This window comes from Struthio camelus, chromosome Z, assembly GCF_040807025.1.
Source record: "Struthio camelus isolate bStrCam1 chromosome Z, bStrCam1.hap1, whole genome shotgun sequence".
Classification (NCBI taxonomy): domain Eukaryota; kingdom Metazoa; phylum Chordata; class Aves; order Struthioniformes; family Struthionidae; genus Struthio; species Struthio camelus.
The window spans coordinates 74257390-74284314 of NC_090982.1; the positions used below are offsets into that span (position 1 = coordinate 74257390).

At 40.4% G+C, this 26925-nt stretch overlaps 1 protein-coding gene across 3 annotated transcripts in view; it reads right to left on the reverse strand.

Annotated features, from left to right (window-relative positions):
- The window catches only part of LOC138064660 (pikachurin-like), an 81712-nt gene that overhangs the window by 35823 nt on the left and 18964 nt on the right, over positions 1–26925 (reverse strand). For 2 of the 3 annotated variants that reach the window (XM_068928272.1, XM_068928270.1), the window contains exons 2-7: positions 21928–22037; positions 20008–20091; positions 18245–18271; positions 13706–13823; positions 13059–13194; positions 6613–6779 (exon numbers count right to left, since the gene is read on the reverse strand). In XM_068928272.1, the coding sequence (XP_068784373.1) occupies positions 6613–6779; positions 13059–13194; positions 13706–13823; positions 18245–18271; positions 20008–20091; positions 21928–22037 (642 nt within the window). Of the gene's footprint in view, positions 1–6612; positions 6780–13058; positions 13195–13705; positions 13824–18244; positions 18272–20007; positions 20092–21927; positions 22038–23518; positions 23599–26925 lie in introns of those variants that run through there. The other variant, XM_068928273.1, reaches the window with a different exon arrangement.

A 26925-nucleotide genomic window follows, 5' to 3' on the forward strand; every position in this document is an offset into this window, starting at 1 on the left:
GCTATGCTTTTTAGCTAATAAAATTTAACTGAAATGATTGGCATACAGAAAAATCAGAGGCCAGTTAGTAGATATAATGGGGCATTCACACTTCCAAACAAAACACCGTGGTAGTTAAGGAGAGAAGATGTATGAGCCTTTCCATTTTAATTCATATACCTAACCATTTGTAAATAGTACAGTTTCACTGCGGATTAAACAGAAGTAATCAGTACAAAAAACCTAGTTTTACTTAGTTTTACTAAGTGAGCTAAGTACGGAACCTACAGTTTTACGATTGGTAAAGAGATGAGGCCAACTGGACAGAATGTGTCCAGATGATTTTTGGTGGAGGCTCCTTGTGCAAATTCGTGTATGTGTGGCATCGTGTACATTGCTAAAGCGGCAGGAATGACTCTGAATTTATATCACTGATAAGTGACTGTGAATGCATGGGCAAAGAATTACTATTGGAGAGCTAGACAGAGGTGTAAACTGGACCCAATCCTGCTTTCATCAATTGTGGAAAAAAAATTTATCAAAGCGCAGGTAAAATATGCTACTCCTGCTATTCACTTGAATAGTCACTAAGATTAATCACCATCACAAAGTAATTTTACTCCAGGTAGGAAGGCTGCTTGCTTTTGTTCTATCCCTCACTGCACCAGGATCTTTCTTTCTTTGGCAAACGTGGTTTTATAAGATGTGTTTCTACAAAATAATTTCTGCGCAAAAACTCAAACAGACATATTATAAATGTGAATTGCAGCTTGGAAAGTATTTGAATGAAACAGAGCCCAGAACTAACTCAGCTTCCAGCAGATGCAGCAAGTTTCAGCTCACTGGAATACTCTTATTTTTAATCAGGTCTGTAATATAACTACTTGCCCTTATAATTCAAGTGCTTATATTGTATGCCTGTTCAAAAAGAACTCAGTTCTTTTAATGGACAAATCTATACTTTATCCTTAGAGTAACAGAGGCCATAAAACTAAGGACTGGGAAAAAGAAAGGAAAAACCATAGATCATTACATCTCACATTACTAATCAACCACGCATCAAGAAAAACAATCTAACCTGTATTCAGACAAGCTGTGATACTCCTTTATAACTTAGAGGTCACAAACCACAAAAGAAACATCTGCTACAGTGCAAATTCTACCACATTTTTTCTTTTCTCAAGGAAACTTTCTATTGGCTTTAGGGGGTTTTAGTTGGTAAGGATGGCACTAATGAAATAATACAGGGAACGCAGCATCTATTTTCACATATCATAGGAAAATGTTAAGTCTCAATTTTGCTCTCAGATAGGCACACTTACTTTCATATATGCACATGATTTTAATGCCATGCCAGTTTTACATAACTGTCACCCTCCTGATTTGAGTGGAGTTATCACTAAACTACATCAATACACAGCAGCACACAATCAGACCCGATAACTTAGAAACTGGCAGTTCCCAAAGCAAGAGGTGTCCGTCTTTCATCTTGCAGATCAAAATGTTCCATGCTTTTCCAACAGAAGACCTTGGGAAACAAAATGTACCCACTATTTTAAACCAGACAATGATTCTTCTTACGTTATTGAACCGGTACAACATTTGCAGCCTGCAGAGAGCAAAGAAGGTACGTCTTATCGTGGTTGGTAGAAAAGATTGCTTTGAGACCCTTCTTCAAAGACCTGCAGGATGTAAGTTTGGCATCACCAGGAAAAGCGTAACTTCAGAAGATGTCCGAATACCCACAGGTCTCTGATACGGCCTAAGATTCCCCTTTCTATCTCCCTGACTCCAGCTGACATTTTAAGCCAGCACATGCTATATTACTCAGCTGGCTGATTTGTGAGCAGCTTAGATGAAGCATAATGCATCTGGGAGCACAGCAACGAAGACATGGAGATGTACCTTCATCTAACTGTGCCTGGATGTATATGGGTGACTACACGCGCGCACGAGACTATCCAATACCCCCACTGGATTTTCAATCACCTTGTTCTCTGCCCCACATTTGTTGCTCGTTTATTCAATGTGACATGATTCCCACATGTGATGTGACGTAACAAAACTATAAAATAAACAGAAAGTAGAGAAGCTAAGAGCTCTATCTGTAGAGAAACCCATATGCCAGGCCACATCTTAGGAGCACTGCATAGTTTTGGTGGAGAGCTGACCTCAGAATGGGTGGCAAATCAGAGATAATTAAGCCAAGTGGTACTTTGCAAATATCAAAACAACGAATACAGAGATTACAGACATGCTCTGTTTCATTAAATGAGCCTTCCAGCATGCAAGGAGATGAAGCCTATTTAAGACCCTCTACCAGGCCATATTATCCTGTTCTATAATTAATTCAAAAACCTGTGGGGGATCACAAACATAGGACGGCTTCTTTCCAAATAATCAACGATTAAGTTGTGTCAAAAAAAATCTTTCTCAAAACAAATGGAAAGCCACACAAACTTTTGTTTTGCCAATTAGATACCACTAGCATATTGATCAGAAGTCACCGAAATATGTAGGCGGCAGACCACAGAGTACTGCAAAATGGACAGATTAAACAGAAGTGTTAACAGACTGATCACCTTCATGCAGAAGACACAGATCTAAATTCAAAATACACCAGGGGCATTTCTATCCGATTCGGTTCCTGCCAGTGACTCACAGCGTGGCATTGCAAACTGCTTGGCCTGTCTCTTGCTTTTTGTCCCTGTCTATATAATGGGCGCAGTAAACACAAACCCTGCCTTTGTAAAGCATTTGGAGATCCCTGGGAAACAGCTCCATAGAAAGCATCCTCCATTTACTATCTTCAAGATGCATCATCATCATTTACATCAAGGTTTGAGCCTGAGGGACTACTGTTTTCCCGTGCCTGAGACTCAGCCGACAAATTCAAGCGCTCCGCAGAATACTTAAGCACCTGTGCCAATTTCTTTTTCAACAGGAGCCAGAGTATATAGATGCCTCCATTTGTGAGAAGTCAGGTTTCGATGGCTAGGCCCTGAGGAAGTGATGTAAACAGATTAAGCTGCCACTTCTGTCATGTTTGCTGTGGAGACAAGCAGGAGGGTATTTTTAACAGAATACACTTCCTCTGCTGGTTGGGCAAAGCCCAAGACTGTTGACCTTCAGGGCATAGTGCAAACCCCATCTGTTTCCCCAGGAGGTACAGGGTATTTAAGTGATGCAGGTGAGGACGCTTTCTTTGTTTGATTCTGTAGGACAATTTATTACTTTTATTGTTATTAAACTTGATATATGAAATCTTATATTTTTAAGTAAATTGTCCATGACACCTCAAAAGATTTGATGTAGCAAAAATCCTTACAAACAAGTAAGTAAAATACCTGTAACTAGCATCTGTAATTAAGAAGTGCACAAAAATTGATTTAAGGAAAGTATTGCATCATTTCCTTCCATAACAAAATGAAACCAAGTCATAAATAAATGAGAATCCTTGGGGAACCTTGCCCTCTCTTTCCTCCCTGAAAATGGATCAATGTAACATAAACCAAGCATGCATTTTTTATTATGTAAGGGGGTAACCATGCTGGTAATCAAGGCCACATGTTCTACTCGCAAGGATCTTGGGAGGTCTGTCACATTAGGTGATACAGCTAGCAGCCCTTCAGGGGAACATTTTATCAAACAAAGCCAACAGTTTCCTATGACGACCTAAAGCAGTGCACAGTCAGGAGTTCTGCAAATCAAGCCACATTTGAAACCAAAGTAAGAGAATCATACCTTGGAAAGATACAAGCCCCAGGTCCCATGCTTACATAAGTCAGTGCAGGACAAACCCCCAAGTGTCTGCTGGACTCATCACAAACTCAGCCTGCCCGTAAGGGCTACAAGAGGCTTCACGCTTCAACAGGGACACTGAAGATCCACTGTAGCTGAGGTAATGTTGGGAATTGGATTTACAGTTAAAAGAAGCATCAGAAAGTCAATAATGATGTCAAAATAAATATAAAAAATCCAAGATATACAAGCATAAAGGTTACAAATTTTTGAATCCAAACATACCAAGGACCTTACCACCAGCACTATGTGACTCAGCGTAATATAAAGGAGGCTGACATCGCAGGGACTTTTGCCAGCTCCCCAAGATATTTCAGATATTTCTGAGGAATACACAGGCAGTTAAAATAGCACCAAATATTTGTGGCATGCTTCACTATTTACGTGGAAAGAGGAAACATCGCAATAACGATGGTAACAATTCCTACGATGTGCACCCTGAACAACAAAGATGTTCCAGTGTCAGACACGCCAACTGCCTGGCACCTTCCTACGTCCTTTTTAGCAATGGCAGGTGACTATAAAGTGTCTACTGGCACTTTGGGAGAACGAGGCATCTGGTGCTATCTGAAAGGCATTACGGTACCTGAGACATCCCCAGGCGGCTGTCAGGTATCTGGGAGACACATGGGAGACACATGGCTTCCTGCAGTGACAGCTGGAAACCAGCTACACCCTAGGGGACCTCAAATGCACTGAATGTCTATATCTGAGCAACTGACTCTAACAATTAACTGGGCCAAAGAAGGTGACTATTGGCTACCTGGCTACTGGAAGGATGGAGATATTTTATTACCTGCAAATACACAGTGTGAACGAGGAGCAAGTTTTACTTGATTGCCCTTAAACGTATGTATGTTTTCTGTCATACCGAACTTTTCAACAGTTTAAATCACTTTTCACTATTTTTTGAGTGTTTGGGGCAAAAATAAACAATTGATCAGGCTATGCAACGCTTTCATCAGCAACACTTGTTTTACAACAAAAGCTTAGCTTTTCTACTAAAGAATGATGCACTTGTGTATCTGGTTAACATCAAAACAGTTTCTTATCCAGGCACCGTATAATATAGCCAAGTGACAACTGCTATACTCAGAGTTATACTCTTCCTTCATGAAAGCACGGTCAAGCTCTACTGACAACTATAGTTGTTTTAGAGCCATCTTGACAGGTGTCTGCAGAACAGGCAGTTTTCAAACTTGCAAAAGGCAAATTGTCTCTCCTAGAGCACTGCAGTAATAAGCCCAGTATGAAGACTAGCCCATCCTTACTAGCAGAGCTAAACACTTTACCCTTTCTGACCAAAGAATGCAGACACTCATGTCCAAAGATAAACAGGATACAGAGGAACACACAAACAACTCTGAGGCGGAGGGAGCTGACCCTTGGGTATCTAAGGGCCAAGGAAACCAAGAGCAAGCTGCACCTTCACGGCTTCACAAACATTTGGTTCAGAAATTAAACTTAAGAGTTCAGCAGCCATATCCTTTGTGCAAACTGCTCAAGGGGTTCAGTTTACAATGGTATCAAAAAAAAGACAAAAACTGCCATAAAGGAGTCATGAGAACATGGGATTTCAAGACAGAGAATATATACAGATAGGCAGTTTGGAAATCAATTCTTAGTGGGTTAAATTGATCATGAAAGATGTGGTTCACATTTCTGTGGCGTGCAAATTGTTCTTGCAGAGCACCACAGACAATCCTATCTGAATATCATCTCCTCGTTTTCCATCAGTTAATTAAGGATGACTTGCATTTTGAGCGCATAGGTGAGAAAAAGAAAAAAAATGTAAATCTTGTTGCCCTTCTTAAAAGTTCATTAATCTGTTAAAATTATATCCAGGCGTTTTCTTGCCTGGTATTCTGTCCCCTACAAACACCTTCAAAACTGGAACTTAAAGGTACCGAAATCTTTTAAATCCAGCACAAAGTTTGGTACAGGACGGATATGGCTTATGTAGCCCCCACCAGCTTTGGCCCTGCTGCCTCTCTTGACTCTGCTTTGTGACACTGTATTTTTTGCTGTGTAAGAGACACGTGCTTTGTACAATTCCCAGTGTGCTCTGTGTCAGCTTGGTTGGGATTCTCAGACGCAGCTATCACTTTGGGGGTAATGAGGAGCAACGTCATGCCAAAGTCAGCCCACAGACTAGCACCGACGGAGGATTAAACTCTGAGGAAGGCAGTCACGAGCTGTGTGCAGGACCCACCATTTGTTGCAGTGTGCGTGGCCTACATTGCTGCACAAATGTAGATATAATTTTTACAAAGCCATGATTAGTCAGATGTGTCTGAATACACTTTCACCTAATATTTTCACTATGTAGCTTCAGATTAAAAAGGGATGCTTACTTGTTTCTGTAATTATTTTCATGGTTGTGCTTAATAGTTTACAAGCCTTCCTACTCAGAAAACAGCACAGATTTGCTTTGGTCTTTCTGAATTGTTTAAATTATGCATGTAATATAAACTGTTCAGTTTTAAAGAACTGTGAAGAAGATGAACAATAGACTTATTTCTCCCCAGGAGATTCATTTATCAATTCTGCATGAAGCCAGCACAAAAATCAGTAAGCAGAGATCCAAAAATATCTGGCAATGACCTCCAGAGCAGAGAAACGGCATGAGAGCGCTTCTGCCTGGAGCCTTTCAAATTTTCACCAGTGGCTCAACTTTCACAGGATGCTGTAAGCAACGCAAACAGGAACGAGAGGTGTCGGACCTGGGGTGCCTTGTGTGCCCAGGCTCTGAGAGGGACTTCTTCCACCAGTGGTCCTGTAAAGGCAACCCTAAAGATACAGCTTTAACTATGAAAAAGTGCTTCTACTCACCGAATGTTCGGATGACATCGCTTGCTGTGCTGGGGAGGCTGGATCCATAGGAATTTGTTGCTCGGACGGCAAACTGATACTTGGTATTTGGGAGAAGTCCCTTGAGAACCATGGACTCCATCTGGATCCGCTCTCTTATTACTGTCCAATTGCTGTCAAGGTCTGGCCTTCAGGATCAAAAAAATCAAGATCATAAATAATTAAAGCTGTCTGTATAAATTAATTGCCTTTTAACTTTCCAGGGAAATACAGGAAATAAATGAGATATAAGCTTGCTAAACCATCCCTAAAATCTTTCACTCTTAAGGGGCCAGACTGTGCAACCATTATAAGCTGAGAAGGCTGGGGTATGGGAACAGTGCACTACACAGTGATACGGAAACACTATTCTGATTTTGTTAAAAGCCAAGAAGACTGTTGAGATGACACTTTGACCAATTAAGTTCTCTTAATCTTTTTTTTTGGGGGATTCGGGATTCATAACTGTCAAGTAAAGGTATATTACCAGCAATTCCAAATCCCATATTGGGCTATAAAAAGGAATACATCGCGACTGAGGGGAAGACTAATTTATTTCTAAGAGCTTGTGTCCTAATGTAAGTGAGTCTCTTCAAACCATACACAAGCAATAGCAGGGTGAGAATCTAATGTTTGATTTAGCAGGCAATTAAGGTAATCCACCCACACTGGAAAATCCGGCTCCAAATTCTTCTCCCCCAAAATGAGAAAAATACTGAACAATAACAGAGGCAACCTGGCCTATGTGTGTGGATTTTGTAACACAATTCCCATGTCTGCCTTTGGGCAATGCCTGGTTAAATCCTGACTCATACTGAAAGCTGGCTGCCAATAATTGCTTGCTCTGTGTGCCATCATAATCCTTTTAAAATCAGTAAAATCATTCACATGGCAGTTTGGTCTCAACAATGATCTAGGGAAACTAGAAATGCTGAAGTTCATATGCATAAGGATATCTGAAAGGGAAGGACTACTTCAAACACTCTGAGAGAGCATTCCGATACCTTCACACCATGTCTACACCCTCCGAAAGTAATCTCTTCTTATCAAAGAGAAAAGTTAATGGGAAGGAAGTAAATAAATGTAAACAAAATATAAAATGTAAACAGTAAGTCTAGGCCACCCAAAATATTCAAATTGAAGCCTATGAAAGTAAAATAGGGTCAGAAATGACCTTTCAGATAAAATTATTCTGGTGTCCTTTTCTAAGATGTCCTTGTGATATTTATTACAGGAAATAACCTCCAAGCGCTCCCTGAATCTACTAGTGTTTACATAGGACTAGCTGCAAATGTCTCCAACAGTCTTCCAGTGAAAATTATAGCACAGGGCAGGCATTTCGTATTTGTTTATTTGCAGCTGGAAGGAAATGCCAAAGTTAACGTATGTTTTCTTTTATCGGTCAATATAAGATTTATTGATCACTGAGGTTTCATTTCTTTGTGCCGGCAAGGTGCAACGCACTGACAAAGGGTAGCTCCCAACTGCCTGGCTCCTATGTCACGGCACACAGGATGCGCATATTACATTATCTCACTAATAATAAAAATAAAATCAGACAAATGGACAAGATGCAATGACAGCTAAGAGCCCATCTTAAGTCACCCTCCATCACCATTCCCTGGTAGACAGGAGGGCATTTATTTTGGCTGCTCTTTCATTGTTTCCCTTCTCTGAGCTTTCGATGCCTGGTTCAAAGGGGAAATGTTTAGTGTTTTTCAAATGAAAGCTGTTACCATCACTTCTTTGCGCACACTTGCTTACGAGCATTTTCAGTGTTCCTATACACATCTTTGTTTGGCTCTGGTTATAATCCAAGGGACTCGTGCTAGCTCAAAAACTGCTTTATAGCCGCTTTACAGCAGATACTGCTAGTGTCTGCACCAGAATGGAAGAGGGAACCCTAAGGAGATATCGCGCACTGCAAATAGATTTTAGGAGATAATGTTCAGGCTCCACAAACCATAGGCTAACCTGTTGACTTCACTAATTGTCACTTGCAAGACTTCCTTCTAGAGAAGTGAATAATAAAGGAAATGTCTGCAAATGTGTAAGTATCTGCAGCTGAAGGAGAAAGAGCGAGATTTATCACTTGACCTTTGGTTATTTTTCCAGAACGTTCCCTGTATGAACAAATTGGTACTACACGACAAAATGGCAAACAGATGGGGAGAGAAACACAATATACTCAGCTGGTTAATATGTTCACAGTGAGCCAACTTCTTCATTTTCTAAACTCTAAATGTCTTGATGAAAAATATTTCAATTGTCTTTTCTGCATGAACTTTCGGTTTATGTCAACTTTTACATCAAACAGCTCATTCAGAGAGAATGATCCCACTTTCCCAATCTTTCCGCCGAGCTCCGTGCCCTGGAACGGGTTCGCTCCTCCTGCTTTTTCCGTGCCTGTGACCACGAGCTCCCAGGGCCGCTCTGCACAGCGTACCTGTGTATGTGGAAACGAGCAGACTTCCACAGGCATTTTCTGGAGCTGTGCACCTCCAGTGCAGGAAGAATATGGCCAAGAACAAAGTCAGTGCATTTTAAAAATATTAAACATATGGGTAAAGTCATTAAGATCAGGCAGATAGAAACTAAGAGCAGGATTCTGCCCCTAAAACATTAGGATTATTGCTTCACATTGTAATCTAGGGACTGATTCAACTTAAGAAAGGAAATCTTTCTGATGCACACCACTGCAATTTCATACTCAATTGAACTTCCTTTTAAAATGACCTGGGAATGATTTTTCAGAGTGAAGCATCTGCTAATAATCTACTAAATCATCTAATAATTACTATTATTTAGCTTTATTGTGATACTTTCTACAAAAAAAAAAAAATGCCAGGGCAACACTGGAGAAAAAAATGGGACAGTCTTCTAACGTGATTCTTTTGATAAGTCTTACTCTGATGCTATCTGTTAACACTGTTAAATATGTTTCCTCCTTAACTGTACATCTTCAGCTACTCTTTCTTCATTCATTATCTTTTCAGGTATTCAATCCTCACAAGCCGCGAGGTAAATGTTGAGATACATGTGTACTTTCCATGCATTAATCACGAAACCGGTATTAAAGGGTATTTCTGCTGGGCCCTACAAGGTGTCTCACCCTTCAGAACTGTTGTTCTATGTTCTTCGCAAATGAAGGCAAATAGTGAACCACTACTGATGCTTATGTCATGATTTGAAAGTTCACAGTTGAGTTACATGAAAGGAAGCATATTTCCCAGAGGAAAATATAATTCTTCCAGTGTTCAGTTTTGTTCTACCCTGGGATGAAAAACTGAAATACTGAAATCATTCTGACTGGGAAAAAGCCAAACTTTTCTTTGATCAAAATTAAGCAGGAGATATTCAAATACGACTACCTGATTCATGCAGCACCAGAGACAGATTGTTCAACGCAGAATGGATTTAGTGGATGAACCGTTTTTGGGAGGGGAGGGGGAAATAAAGACTTGAAACTAGCCAAGAAATCTGCTAAAGTCACTATGCTGAACCTGTTCCACATTAGCATCCATATTCGGACAAATCTTCTTAGCTTTATCAGTGGGACCAGCCTAGGTCATTGCAGCAGAAGTTTCATGTCACTATTGAGATGGTGAGAAATTTTCCATGTATGTCAAGACTCATGTTAAAGCTGCTGACTCTGTCTAGCTCGTGAGGAGATGAAAAGAAAGCACGTTACTCCTTTTAAGGGATATGCTGCTGAAATACTTTGTCGTTCTGCAGAAGCTAGTTGACTACAAAAATTTGGTAAGTTAGTCTGAATTTACAAGACTGGCTAGGCATTCAAGAGACTAGAAATCGGAATACTCATGTGAAAATACCCAAGACATTTTTGAAAATTAAATTAATTTTTTATAGTATCTTTAGGGGGGGAAAAAACAAACCAGCATATTTAAGTCTAAGGTCTTTCATAAGAATGCCATTTACCAGGAAATATTCCTTAGCATAAACCAATAGACTATTAGCACTGCAAGCTTCCAAAGACACCATTAGTTATTTTGGGTCTAACACTTCCTTTTACACGTTCTGTAGAACTGATAGCAGTGAGACCTAGATTTGCCCTCCTAATTTTAAGCATTCAACCAAGTTGGGAGCCTGGTCTCCTTAGGGTCCTCCTATAGTCAACAACAGAGCCGGGCATCTCCAGAGCGTGAGTCAGCCCAGGTTGTCTTACACCCGAATCAGCCTGGGGCCCTCCATTGCCTATAGTAACCTGAAAGGTGTCCCATAGCGACCGGAAAGGATCCCAGAGAAGTGCCTAAAGAACAGCCTGAATTTACACCCATCTAAGAGCAGAAACAGACTGCAGGCTAGCTCTGGTTCTGATTAGATTCTGATGTGCCAACACTTAATGCATTGAATTTTCATAAAGTTTTAAACCCAGATACCACAGTTGAGCAAATGAAAAGTATTTTTCCCTCATCTCAGGCTCCCATCATGGTTTTTCTAGGGTAAAAGTAATAAAGTTACTTCTATGGGAACTGAGATGATTGAAACAATGTCATAGTTTCTAGAGGTTGGTGCTATTCATACATCCCTATCCAAGAGAAAATATAGACGGGCATAAGAAAGTTACTAATCTTGCAAAAGCACAGTATCTTATTGGAATAGTATTTATCTGACATAAGTGGACTTAATTTCCAAATTTGCTTGCACCTTTTTTTTTAAACATTGGTTTAATGTCTGTGTCTCTAACTGGTGTTAATATACTTCATGGCAATTTAGCCTTAAAACAATATGCAATTTCAGAAGACAATGAAGCTTAAACGTAAATCTTTACCTCTACCTGCCATTAAGGTTTATGGCTCAATGAACTTTCTCCAAATATATGTACTCAAGCTTCCAAACCTAAGACAGCATAATCCCAAAATTAACAAATACACTTCAAGCTTAGCTTTAAACCTCAAACTAAACAGTGTTATCAAAACATTGTGCTGTTAGCAAATTCTTTCCCAAAGTCTAAAAAAACCCGAAACACTGAAATTTCAGTTACTCATAGCTCTTGACTTAAACAGAGAAGGCAACTTTCTACTCTCTGGCTGAACAAAAACATTCAAGGGTGCAATTTCAATGTGTCAAACGGAGATTACGATGCCCACTTCTACTTCCATTAACAGCCCAGTGGTTTTAGGAAGAAGTGTACATAAACTTTACTTTCCAAGCTGAAGAATGGAGAAGTGCAGTCAGTCAGAACTCAGCAAAATCTCTTTCCAATCCACTGAGCGAATGAGAACCAAGCGATGAGGAGAAGAGAAAAAGATTCAGATAACTGTTATGTTGGACAAGACATATTGGAGAAGCATGTGGTAATTCTATGGCAGAATTTACATGACGGCCATTAGGCATCTTCACCTTTCATGTCTTGCCTCTAAGTCAAAAAACATTGTATGGCTTCCCACCTAATATGGGGCACTTGGTTCAAAAGCAGACTTGCAGCCTGGGCGTTCTTTTCATTATATCTATGTTTTCTAGACTGTAATCATATTTAAAGCACTGAGAACCAGTAGCTCTTTCTGCCTATTTCTACAACTCATTGTGAAAAATGGACGTATTTTCCTGAAGAAAGATTTTTTTGATCTTAATAGCTTAGAGTAATTAAAAAAGTAATTCTCTCTTCTTATCCAGCAACCTCAACTAAAACTTGTCATCAAATGTTCACCAAAGAATTAAACTTTTAAAGACTGAATGCTGCATTCATTGTAAGGGTAAACATAGGAATAAGCACCTGAAAATACATAGCTTTGTATGCAAATATTAGCTTACATAAGGTTATGAATATTTGTTTGTACATGCAAATACAATCATCCTCTCCTGATATTTTAGATGCATCTTATAAAAGCAACTTGAACAGCAGCTTTTCACACTGCAGCTCTAATACTGCAAATTTTAAAAAGGGCCAACGTTTCATGGAAATGGTAGCATTAGGTCAAGAAAATGAGTTTGAATCCTGTAAGCTTGAGACTCAAAAGACTTTTGTCAGCTAAAACTGCCCAATATACTAAGTTGGCAATCCTTGTATTTATTCCAATAGCAGCTAAGGGTACATCAGCTCAGTGGAACCACTCTGCCCCAGACTGTTTTCTCAGCATGAGTTGACAGAGTTTGATGACTTACAGGGTAGATTTAAAATTTTATTTACCCAGGCTTTTATTAAATGGAATAGAATAAGTAAAGAAGATTTTTTTCTCCGCTCAGAAGGTAGTACTTATCGGTGATTTTTACATCAATTTAGATTATTTCTGGCTCTGTCTTTAAACTTTCATGGTAATTCAACACATACTGAGAGTGAAAATAAATGTACTATATACAATGAGTAAATAAATAATGAGAAGAACCTGTCCTCAGTTTAATAGCACAGTTTAGGAAAAAACTGTAGTATACAAGCATCGAAATTCAGATTCTATTGCCAGACTTGCCTGATAAATTCCACCATATAGTACTGGATGGGAGAACTTCCTTCGCTGACTCCAGGTTTCCAGGACAATGCAACTTCTGAATCAGAAACGACAACGATCTGGGGCTGATAGGGTGGTGCAGGGGGCATGCACTTATCTAAGCCAAAAGAATCGCAAGGAACCAGCGTTAGAGAAGCGGACAGACTTTAATACACATAAAAACTCACTCAACAACGGCAGCCTTAGGAATCAAATTTATAGGCTTTTCTGCCGCCTCTGTTGCCCCTCTATAACCTCACGCGTGTGAAAGAGTAATAGTAAAATATTATCAAACTGCACATGACAGATTTAGGTGTCACTGACCTGCTATGTTACAGGTGCGACATATGCTAGCGTAAAAGGAAAACTTTCTTCAAAAGGTCTGGCAGGTATTTATAAAAGGTCCATAATGCACCCCAAACATCAGGTGGCCATTATCCTTCCAAATCATGAATAATACTTCTGACCATTCTGCTTTTACAGCTACATCCTGCTCTCTGATCACTGCTGGCTTTGAGCAAATTGAGGTTTTAACATGGTTCGTATTTACTTGCCACAGCTGTGTAATGTCTTGGGTTGACTCTGCCCTGCCAGCTTTGCAATAAGAAGGTATGTACACAGATTTTTACCTTGAGATAAAGTTGTTACGTCTCTGGGCATGCTGGGTCGTCCTTTTCCTGCCCAGCCATATGCTCCAACACTAACGCGATGTGGGGTGCCTGGTTTTAAATCACCAATAACAACTTCCTATCAGAGTCAGAAGAAAACGAGACAAAAATATTGTGAAAGCTATTCCATGTAACTCTGAATCAGACGCTGTGTGCTGGGCCGCTGGGATCTCACATGATATTTTCCATGTAATCTCCCAGGAGGATTGTACCAATTCCAGTTCAGCTCAGAAACAATAAAAACAAACAAGATCACATGTTTCCTGTCAAGCTGCAGCTTTACCCCAGAGAAATCTATAGGGCTGACCTGGACCCATTTCTCAGCATAATTCACAGGGTTGCGGAGAGTTTGCATTTGCTCTCGTGTGTTTGTTGGTGAAGTTAAAGTCACGTACCGTTCCCTCCCTTGAGCCAATTGCTGACATTCATAATCAGCTTGGTGCATTTTCTTCTTGTTATCTTTTTTTAATCCAGAGACAGCAGAAGCTTCTGGGAATGAAGCAACTTGTAGCAGCAAGAACCGATAATCTTTAATTTCCCATTGATCAGAGACCAACCCAATTGCCTTTTACAATTTTCTTACCCTTGACCTGAAACAAGCTGCTCTCTTCATGGGAGGGCAGTGAGGTATTTGTCTTTCTGCCATAAACGCAGAAAGATTAACCCAAAGCCAACTACTACAAGGAAGGCGATGCTAACTTCCACATGAAGAGCTTGTTCTGCGTCATACTGTTCACAGAAGCCGGCTCAAATCTCCCAGAAGAGCTTGTATCACTGGCTGGTCCTCATAGCGTGGATCAGCTTCAGACTTTTAGATCTGGTCCTTAAAGGAGCATGTGTACGGGTATATAAAAATTCAGCATTCTTTATCTGGAGCCTGTCTATAGAGAAATACAAACTCCAGGTTTAAGAATTTTGACAGCGCAAGAAAGCAAACAGAAATATCAGGTTCTATGGCACAGATTATTTTGGTGTGAAGAAATGCACTTACAGAGAATTGTTTTATCAAGACTTTTTTTTCCTGTTTTTTTATACTTCAGTATTAAAAATACTGAAAATAAATACGGGAGAATGCAGAGGGCTCCTTTATCTTCAAGTTGGAATAGACTTGAAATCTGCACTTCTGGGTGCAGCAAAATAGTGTATGATCCTAAAATTTTGTTTTCTGCTAAGTTTCCTTTTGATGGTCTTTTGGACAAACTTTCCCTCTCTATTGTTTTGGGCGTATACTGTAATACTACAATATTGTTCAGGAGCACTCTGCCATCTGTCATTTCTCTAGCCGTGGTTTTGAAGCCCCAGCACTCATTTCCAATTAACCTGGGATGCCTGACCATTATCCTGTTCTTCCATCCTTCCTTCACCCTCGATCTGCTTGAGCGATTTGGATTCATCTGAGAAAGATGATAACAATACTGAAAAGTAACTGTTCAGAAAGAGGCAGCAAGATCACTCAAAAGATTTTTCCGGGTCTTTCACTCTCACAGATAAAATGAGCGCAATCTTTCAGAACGTGATCTGAAAAGCCAGGCACTGAAAACCCCTTATCTCCTCTCGTCGACGATACTGATGATCTTGCTCCTGCCACTCAGTCCTCCATGCCGTATATACTGCCCCTCTGTATTTAACTTGCATGCATTCATTCCTGCAGCATCCCTCTTTATTACATTAACTCTCATGGGAATAATTTTTTCATTACATGTCATACTGCTTTTACACTTTTGAGGAAACTGGGCTCAGCAGATAGTGGGATACGGATATATTTGTCTGATATTATTACCTCCAGACTCAAGTCTGCAATAAGCGACACTGAGTGAATCTCATTGCCTGCAAAGCCGATCAAGATCAAAGTGCTAATATCTACCATGGTATCAAAGTTTAACATTTATCCTCAAAACCTCAGTCAAGTGCTCTCTTGCCTTACACACACTAAAGCGCCTATTTGCCTGTTTCTTTTTGTAATGTCCTCTCCAAGAACATGGAGCTGGGCACACAGTGGGTTTCTTTGAGATCAAGTATGTTTTAATTTCTAGGATTGAGACATTAGTGAATGCATAAAGATTTTGGACGTCAAACTACCCTGTACCATGCTTTCCTGCAGGAGCTGTTTAACCAGGCAGTCTCAGGGAAAACCCATCCCACATCGAGGACAGGGTGGAATTTGATCCTAGAGAAGAAACGTGTCCCCTTTTACCCCAATGTCTGAGGGGTAAAACATTTCATTTCTTCTGCTGCTTGTATTTAGGAGAAGGGTCTTAAAACCATGTGTTCTACATCCCAGAAGAGGATCAGTGGCCTTATGGATACGGAATTTGGTTAACATACGGTAGGGGACGAGTCAGCTCCCCATCAGTTTTGTAGCTTTCCTCTTCATTCTCTCCAGCTTGCCCTGTATCATTTTAAAGCATGAGATCAAAACTTGGACATGATATTCTAGACAAAGCTTTACTAATACCAAGTGCACTTTCTTGTCTTAAACATGACACTCTTGCTAGAGCCCTGCAGAATGACATTTGCTATTTTCATTACAATCTCATGCTCTTGAATAAGGTGAAGAAATGGGATGCCTTTTCTGTGGTGGAGTCAGTCATATATTAGAATTATATCTGCCTCCAAAAGCTGGAAAGAAGGCCCTCACACAGCTTGTCCTTCCCTCAGCTGTGCTGGTAAAACTGTTTGTAAGGCCGCGTGGCAAGCCAGCTCACAGAAATTATTTGGATTACAAATTATTTTCCAAAGAAAACCTGTTTTCTGTTTTGTTTTCTATGGTGTTTTTTTTTTTTTTTTTGGTTACACTGGATTACAATGCAGCTGCAGAAACTGAGCTTTTGGTTGCAATGACACCCGATCCCTTGACACCTCCTTTCCTGCACTACTGGTTTCATCCAGTCACTCCTCGTTTCGTACTCGTGTGTTTGGTCATTTGATAGGGAGCACTGTTGTTCTCCACGGCTCAGTACCAGACCTGACACATTCCATCTTTAAAGCCTGCTAAACTCTCATGCCTTTTTTTATATATATTTGTGCCCAACTTCATGAATATTAAGGCCAGTAGAACAACAGCATTAGTAAATCGTACTGCATTTGCACTTCTCCACTTAGGCACTTACTCTCATTTATATGCTTATATTATAAAATGATAACAATACAGACATATTATCTGGTTGCTAACGCAACACTAATACACTAATGCATAGAAGCACACAAACAGGTGATCCAGTTCAGCTTTCATTACAAGTCTCACACAACCCAGAGAAGCTTCTAAGAAGGCAGTGGAGTCATAACCGTATATCAGCAGAGGAAGCTTAGGGACGGAAAGACAAATTATGCAGACTTAACCACAAAGCTTGCTGATTTCTGTTGAGTTTGGTATGATTATAACAGAAAGCATCTCAGTAAGAATACCACTTCCTGAGGATTAATGACAGCTGGGATCTGATTAATCCCAGTCAGTCATGCTTTTCCCCAACTACCCCTCAGAAGTATTATTTTTACCAAATAGAAAAAGCAGCCCAGCATGGAACTTCAACTCTGAAACGGCATAATCCAAACTGAGCTTAACTGGGATAGAACGATACATGTAGTCCTGGTTCAAGAGTATCTTGAAGTCTCATTGGGACTTTGGCTTCCTACCATACTACCCACATTTCAGACGGTGAAAGTCACGCAAGATCCACTGACTTCACGTGGTTTCTCCACTTCGAGATGAGATTTCAGAAGAAAAGTTTGCAAGAGATTGTTCATGTTAGGGATTTCATTAGATGTGGAAATCACTGCCCTCATACTGCCCAGAACTGAGCACCTACTGCTTGCTTCCTCCCTCCTAATGAGCTGGATCCATTTACTTTTCACAGGAAGCAGAATGGACTGAGTGCAGGATTGGAAGTAATCACTCTGAGTAATTCACCAGCTGCAAAGTCACTGAAAGGGTTAGTATTTCTTTTAAACCTATTATATAATAGTAGTTAGCCTCCCACTCCTTCCTCCCGCATGTTCGCTTTGCCTGCCCATGTTTCCAGTGATCTTTCTCCTCTCGTCTCTCTGGACTGCCTCAGATATTTTCCTCTCCGTCTCCTCTCACACTCCTGGATGCGTTCTTCTTTCCCATTACAGTGTTTCTGACTACCTGGCTGTTCCTGCCCCCTGTAAGTTTTCACTGCCTGAATTTATCTCATTCTTACACACATCTCCTCAAGCAAAATAACATATCCATAAACACTTTTGATGACTAACAGAAAACATCATCCATTTCTAAAATGGAAACCACTATACCTATACAAGCGTGCCTTCACAGAGTGCTTCTCTATCTCTAGATTTTGAGCGTAAGCTATTTGTCACGTTTTCACTATGAAAGACCCTGTGTAAGCGCTAAGTAGAATCACCATTTGAGATCAATATGGAAACATTTTTGTGGGTGAATCTGTGGAAAGCCAGGATCAGAATGTTCAGCGTTATTTTAAATCACTGCTGCTAGAGAGTTTCATGCGAAGCAATACTTACAAAAATTGCTTGTCCTTCAAGTTGACCCTGGGAAAAAGTGAAACAGGACTTGTTAATGAAGTATCATGCTAAAAAGTGATGGCAAAACTACGTAAATAATGGGTCAGTGAAATAAAACATGACCAATGTTGCATCATATAATATTCTTTGTGGCTGTTATTCATCTGTGTGAGTAATGGAACACAGAATCTGTTCTCCCAAGGAGTAAGAATTGCTGTTGTCAGGATTAAGATAAAAAAAGAATGTGCTGTTTGATCTTTATTGGCCCTACCAGTAAGAATGTTTTTTTGAGAAAAAAAACAAATGAGGAATACAGAGATAAACATCAGAAGGGAGAAAGTAATGCATAAATAAAGAAATAATGTATCGTGGCAATGAGACTCTTTCATTCACTATCATCCCAGAAACCTATAGGAGTCAGAATTAAGAACTACAGTGACTGAAAAATGCAGGAAATATGAGAATTGCTCTCGTTCGTACTTCCTACAGTGCAGGTTTCTGAGCACTGCCTAACGCAGATTAGAGAATATGAGTGAATGCATTTCATTGAACATCAAGTGGGGAGGCTAACGGAAGAAAGGTGAGGAAGAAAAGGAGAATGAAGATGAGTAGAAGAGAAAGGGGAAAAAAATCAAATTGTGAAGAAGAATCACAAAATAAAGATCACAAAAGCCTGCAATGCTCCTCTGCATGCACACATAAACCTTCGATTCCTGTGCTGGAAACATCACTGTTTCAAGGACGAACTGCTCTTCCCAGCGCATGGTGTGAAAGCGCTCCCCTCACAGCACCCAACCTGAGACACTCCTTTGAGCAGTGCCCTTGTGCTTTGCCTGAGCAGTGGCTGGAGCATCACTGATCCTGCCTTGCTGAACTCAAAGAGCAAGGTCCTCCACACTGCAGAAATGCCTGCATGTTTTGAGAACACCCTTGAAAAACAGACAGTTTCAACACAATCCAGAAGCATGGAGGGATTGCTTTCATCTCGGTACTAATTGCTAAGCAGTAGAAGAGAAGGGGCCTATGTGCAACTGCAAATGGAGAAGGAAGGTGAAATCGGGCAGGAAAGGGAATGGAGGAAAGACAAGGGGAGAGTGAAATAAGTGAAGAAAAAAGGGCAGATTAAGGGAAAAACAATTGAAGGAAAGGGGAAAAATAGGAAGCAATGAGGAAAGGTTGTGCTTTCAAGAACAAAAAAATCAGAAACTGAGAGAATCTTCAAGAAGACAGACCTCCACAAATGCTCTTAGAACAGCACAATTAAACTATAAATCCATACTTCTCAAGGCCAGAGTCTCACATATGCAAACAAAAATATGCTTAAAACTGTGCGTCTCTTCTAATTCACACACTTACCTGGGTCAGACACTGCAATACGCACACACAGATATTGAGACTATTAACTATGCATAATGGCAGAGAGTTCCCTAGCACGGGGGAAGTGCAATGAATCCCTTATTGAAAATACACATTTAAAATTAGAAGTTGTACTTTAGTAGATGCCAGGGGTCAGTGCAAGTAAACTGCAGAGCAAGTCCCAATAGTTTTATGATAAAAATTAATCAGACCATGAGAAGCAAAAATATATCACAGCCTTCTGACTGGATTACAGAATATTATGATTTGCTTCTTGCTTAATATGAGAGTAGATCTGAGGCTTGGATCCTGGGCATAATTCACAAAGCAATAGCAACTGCAGAGCTTAAGTTCCCTCCTGCAAACTCTATTCTAGTGTCTGACTGTTGATGGAAAGAAATGCTTACCATGCTAAGCATATCCAGTCTCAGGGGAACGTCATGTGAAAGTGGTTTGGCTGTTTTGTCGTCTTCAACCTCTGAGTAAAAGACCTTGGGAAGAAGATAGAGTCAAGCCAGTTAAAATAATAATGCAATGCTTCAGAATGATTTAAAAACAAGTGCACTGTTACCGCATTGTGGACAGCCTATAAGCTTATGATCCCCTACCTTTCCAAATATATGAAAAGCCTTCAACATTCCCTTCACATTTGTTAGAACTCGTCAACATGACCAAATGACACCATCCTAGAGCCGATATGCTAATTTGATGTGAAACATAGCCTAGCTTTCAGGTCAGACTTGAACTGACAGCTTTAATTATGCATCATCTGGCCATAGTTAGCTTGAACACGGCAAGATTTGTGGAACTGGTCTGCACAGCTTTGCATTTTACCTCATATACAGAAGATAACGACATTGTGTGATTATGCAAATTGCTGTATTATAACTGTTTCTCTTCACATCTATTCATGAATACAGGGAACTAATGAACCACAGAGAATTTAATTTCTTAAGCACAGAGAAACCCTGAGATGCCAGACTATCCAAAGCTAACACAAAGTGAAGATGGCTTGGGTGCAACACTAGAAATGCTACTTTTGTCACTTGTTTTATTATCATGCCATACATAAGCTCAAGAGTTAAACTGGGGCTTAGACATTTGATCTACTGAATGAACCGTGACTAATATTTTTCACATGTGACTGCAAAGCATTATAACTGTTTTGAAAATGTTATGACCTACGGAAAAGTCACTCAAGCTAGAAGAATTTCCAAGCAATCAATGTCCTTTTTTGGAGTTGATACCAGAACTGTAAGCAATGTTCCTGTATGCACCTCTCTAATGCGATGTGCAGTCCTATTTGCTGCACCTCTGTTTTTACACAGAAGAATGGACCAAACTACATACTGTGCCTAGTAGATATACTACATCTTCAGTGCTAATTCACCCCTGGCAAAATCACCTCTGCTTAACTTCCATTTTGGGATTGAATTTCATTGCCATGGAATACCTAATAACTCCCAGTTACATCGCTTTTGTTGATGAATGAATGACAGACTGGTGCTCACTGCTTTTCTGCGTGCACACTAAAACATCCTGCCCAACTTAGGCTAGCCACTCAGTTTTGTCCAACAGGCAGAAGGGACTTTGGAGGTGGGAAGGAGGGCAGGGAGGTGGAAAGGACTGAAAGGGGTCAGAATCTCCCCTACAGAATCACTGGGTGAAACAAGGAAATTGCTAGACTTCTTCAAGGGAAATTCACCCCAGAGGTAGGGGGGTTTAAAAGACAGTTCTCTGATATTTAAGGCCAAACCTGGGATCCCAGCAATGTTATGCGGTAGAGTATCTATCAAGAGGAGCACACCATGGAACTCAGTCCTCTCCCTGCACCTACTGCCAATGTGGGAAGGTAAGAGTTTAGCTTGGAAGAGCTCTTGCTGCTAATGCAATCCTCAGGCTGGAAGTATGAACCAAAAGATCTGAATGGCCCTGAAATCGCTACGAATCTCCCTTCACCGTACAATGTAATATTGACCTCTGCTGCACTTTTTTGTTCCATCAACTGCAAAGAGCTTTGAGATCCTTGGATGGAAACTGCCACAGAAGAGCAATCTATTTCCCACGACAAGCCATTGGCATTCAACCCAAATTCCCATCATAACTTGCTTCTAAAACACATACTGCTCGTTTCTTAAAGTTACAATTCAATTAGTTCAAGTCCACTGTCCCCTGAACGCTTTCTGGGCAATGACATTATTTGTTATGAGAGTGGGCTCTCCTGCTTGCTTTGCCTTGCTGCTTGCCGTTCGCTTAGGAGTAACGCATAGACTTGAGGCCATGCAGTGTATTGTAGTTCTCTACTAACAGTGTAAAGATTTACTTACTGTATATCCCGTGACGGTGCTCGCATGCTGCTTTGGCATTCTCCATTGTACGGTGAAAGCTGTGCAGTTCAGAGAATCCAGCAGTATATCTAGAGGAGGCCCCAGCCTATCTGCCTCAAAACAAAATGACATTGTATAAGAAGCCATAGGATGGAATCTCTCTCCTTTAGTCACCAGGCAAGTATGTATTTAAAGAGGAACTGATCTGTGCTGCTCTCTTTTTTAAGACTGTCAAACATAGCACACAAATCATACTCTAATTGGTTGTTACCTACCCTAGAAACTGCCCCGATGCTAATTTTGTTTCACATGCGTATGGAAAATAGAGATGGGGAGAGTCTTAAAAATCAGGACAGTTTTCTTAATTTAATGTAGCATATGTTTAAATGAATTCAATGAGACAAATCAGCAGGGGATTAGTAGTTTGTCTCCTTTTGTTTTCTCTCCCACAGGCTTCAAGTCCAACAGCAAAACTGTTGGGCTCTGGGAGTGCCCCTCCAGCCTACTACCTGCATCAGACACCAGCTGCAAGACACTTATACAACCGTTCCTATGTATGTCTAAATGTATTTCTAAGTTCATCTCCTAACTGACCTTTTGTTTCTCCTCAGTGACGAGGAAAACAAAACAGAAACCAAAACATGCCTCATCCTCACCCCACGCTGCTTTGGCACAGGCTAAGAAACCTCCTTTATGAGCTATCCAAGAGGCAGACCGTCTCCTGGTCACCTCCAGAACTTCAGTTCCTTCACTATCACTATAGACAGGAGGGGCAATTTTAGGAGTAAGCCTGTAAAGTTTAACTCGATGAAAAGCGAATGATGGAGGGATCAGTTCCTCCCTCCCCATTCCTTGCTGCTGAGGGCTGGATGCAGTTTATAATGACGGGCTCCCTTGCTTCGCCACTGTGCCCAAACTGATCCTTCAGTCTTGCCAAGATCAATCAAGTCTCTCATCAGATGAAAAGAGAGGAGGGTATATGTTTATAGTGCTATATTGATCTCATAGCATCTGTCTCTCTCCTTTTACACTGTACAGGTCAGCATTTCAATACAACAGTTAATTTAACTACTGCAAATCAAAAGGGTAGGAGAAAAAAAATCCCTGAGATCCATGTCTCTAGTTACATGTTAGCAACTGTATTTACTGTATGAAGAAAGAGGCAGGTAGAAGAGTTTGTCTCTTCTGTAACTAGAGTAAATTTCTGGTGCAGTACAAACTTCATTACCTTAGCTTCTTAAAGAGATTTTTCAGGGTGTTCCTAATTTTTGAATTTTTGACTAATGTTTCTTTGATGGTCTTGCCAAAAATACTTTTCAATTAACTAAGAAGGAGATCATTAGCTTTAAAAAAACAAAGGAATTTATCTAGTAAAATAATAAGGATCACAAGTCAACCATCCCCTTAAACTGAGTAAAGTTCTGAAAAGAAACTCTCTCATTTCTAATCAAGCCTTGGGGATCCTAAAGCGCTCGCAGGGCCTCTCCTGTAACTGTAATGAAAGCAGGGGGCTGGCATCTGACATCTGGCAACAAAATGAACGATGAAGGCATGTGTACATTGAGTACAACAAGCACTAAGCTGTACTTACCTGGAGAAAAAACAGTAATAGTCTTGCTTTCCTGCTTGAAAGGATTTAGCTGCTTTCTAGGAATCTTCAGTACAACTCCTGTCCCCAAACCATCAATCTTTCAGACAGTGTTTGTGGGCTGTGGGAATCATTTTGAGGTTGACTGTGTATGGATTATGTGATCAGGACCAAGATTTTCAAGACAAATTCTCTAAACGGCCATCATTCATGCTCTTGAAACCTAACCCATGTCAGAAACAACTGTAACAAAGAACCGATCAAAATATTTAAATAGCAACTTCAATTTTTGAAGGCAACAGATCTACTCTATATAGTTTTTTGCATGCCTTTACCTATGAAAACTGTAAGCAAAAGCTAAGAAAACCTGATTTTCTTGACTAGTTCTGAAAAAATATCAAGAGAAATCAAGCTACTGTAAAGGTCATTTTAAGATGTGAAGCAAGTCTACATCAGATTTACACTTGTCACTTCCACCAACACACTTGATTTTAAGCTAAACACAGAACTGAACAGCTTACAAACTCTCCACGGTATCAATCAACAACAATACTTGAAAAGTTAAAATAAGAGCAGAACTGATATTCAGATCCTTTAAGGATTGACTCTGCATTTTTCTGCTATTAGGAAACTTTTTGTTTTATGCTTTTTAATTTGAATGACCAAGTGTGACTAGGCAGGGTCTACACCTTACAGGACACACAAATGATTCTCTGTTGTCCTTTTACGCATTTATTTTTCTACTCCATTCCAAGTAATCCTGGATAGTGCCAGCTGCTATGATGAAAGGATAAATATAAACATAATGTTTATAATGTTTATAATGTAAATATAATGTTTAAAACAGCCTAACTTCTTTCACCACTCAGTCCTTATAGCTGAAGCTTGAGCCATTTGTACTTAAAAAATATTCCCATGGACTTCAGGACGAGTCCTTCCTGGGCAAAGGCTGTGCAAGGACTGTATGCAATGGGCTACTCATGAACACCTATCTTTTTGTTGAAATACAGGGAGAAAAAAAAACACACTTTCAGAAAACAAGACTATCAGTTGTATGCTAAAGGTTTATATTTCCTAGACACACCAGAGAAGATCTTTATCAGCTAAACTTGAAAGAAATTCTGAAAACAGATGCAGTATTAAAACTTCTTCAAGAAGTTCTTGTAGATGTAATAGGACAGTGCTGTGCTTATACATTAAATAGGGAAAACACACTTAGGGCTCCAATCTATATGAATTGTCCTTATGCACTGAAATTATCTAATTAAAATCAATGGAAGCATTCAAAAGAAGTGCAAATTTTACTAATAGATTTTAGTTAGTAAACACTAGCCAGATTCTCAGGTTCCCTCTAAGCCTTTTGCGTTTCCCAGACAGTAAAATAGGGAGCCAAAGTCTCCTTCCGGTCACTTTCTAGAGATACCACCAGCACCCCACAGACAGTGGCAAAGTTATGCTCTTTGCTTCCCTTCCCTTAATTCCCAGAGAAGGGACAAGGAAGAGCTGAATATGTCTTGAACATATATTTCAGTAACCAAATAACCAGTCAGCGCATCAAGCAATGCGGTTGAGGCTAAGCTTCCCACAGGCTTTTTTTAAACCTGAAGGCACCGGTACCCAGGACTCTAAGATGAGGCCACCCATAGGTTTTAACTGCCCTTATAGACCCTGGCACAGGCTAACACTCTCCTAGGAAGTGCCTGGGATGGTCTGGAGGATAGCCCAGGGCACGGACCATTTTTGTAGGTCAATACAGACACCTTTTGGGAAGGCATAGAGTTTACCAGATGGGTGAGAGCCATACCAGCCCATGGCACTTGCTCTCTGGGCCCTGGCCCACTTTCTTTATTAGTGTAGACTTAGTCTCACAGATCTCTGCTTTATTCAGGGGCTCTAAGTACAGCAGTAACTATCATCTCACTTGTTAGCCTCCTGCCACACAGTCAGGACCATGACCTAGACCATATACCATCAAAAGTACAGACAGGTGAGAATAGCCAAGGCTGAAGTATCTCTAGGTTCTCTTAGAGACAACATCACTACTTAGGCAGCACTTTATATTCATAAAATACCTTACTATCTTCACAACAGCCAGTGAGGTAGGTAAGTATTGGAGCTGCAATAGTAACAGACGAAAAAAATACACCCTAAACCTTCACTTTAATGTATTTGTGCCTTCCTTGTATTACTTTCTGTCGAGGTTCTACTAAACAAGTTTGCTGGGAGGCATAGTTGCTGAAATAACATACTTTAACCAGCTATGATAAATATTAATCTAAGGCAGACTTCAAATTCATATTTTGAATGCACTATAGGCTAATAAAGTTGTTTAGAGAATGTATTTGGTGAATAATTCGGAAAAAATATAAATTTGAAAAAAAATGCAATTCATCTGTAGACTATCCACAAATACAGAGAGGCAGTATCCGTTTAATAAGTAGCTCCACCATGAATTATTCACCCACCCCTATTAAACTTTATTATCTCCAGTTCACGCATGATAAAACAGACGCAGACCGACCTCAGGTACAGCAGCCTATAAACTGTCCCTGGTGGAGTAAGTCCTAATTTACGCTAGAGAAAATGAGAGCAAAACTGAGTCAGAGAGGTCTATACTTTCAATTGCTTTGTTTAATTTTCCCTAAAAAATAGAGAATTGCCTTAATGCTGCTAAGACCATGGCAGGAAGGCACGAGGCGTGCTTGGCAGCCCAGCAGCACCACTTCCCAGCCCTCTGCGAGCAGCCATGGCTGGATGGCTGCGGGCGATCATGGGACCCTCTCCGAAGTGGCCCGGGTGCCACAGCAGCTCACCCCACCACCGTGTGCACATCTGCCCTCCTCAGGACACAACCGCCTCTCTGCGTTCATTGTGCCAGGCAAATGGCTGAAGCACAATGCCTCCAAACCAAAAGCATGACAGAGGAAAAGGAAAACCTGACCAAGCTCTGCCCCTCACACAGAAGTTATTTCTAGGGAAGGTTAAAGGGGAAGGCAAATAGGACTATCTCATACCGTGCAGCCATCCCCACAGCCCTCTGCGGTCACGGCTTGTGACCTTGTCAATTGATGGGCTTCTAGGGATTCAGAGCAGCGTTCCCAGAGTCCAAATTTCACATACCCTAACAGAAAGCAAAGAATGTCCATTTTTGGGCTGAACATTCCCTTCATAGCTATGACAAAATAACTGCAATATCTGATACATGCAATGTTTATGCCACCGAGATGCAAAAGCTGTCATGGTTTTTAAACAGTTGCTCTATAGCATCATATCAAAGTGGTTCGTCAGCTCATCACAACTTTTGTAACATATATTGCTGCTTTACTAACAAATTACTTTGAGATAAACGTGTGCTTGAGGTATTCTGTAAGATTTTACAGAACATCAGGTATCAGCACGCTAAAAATGGA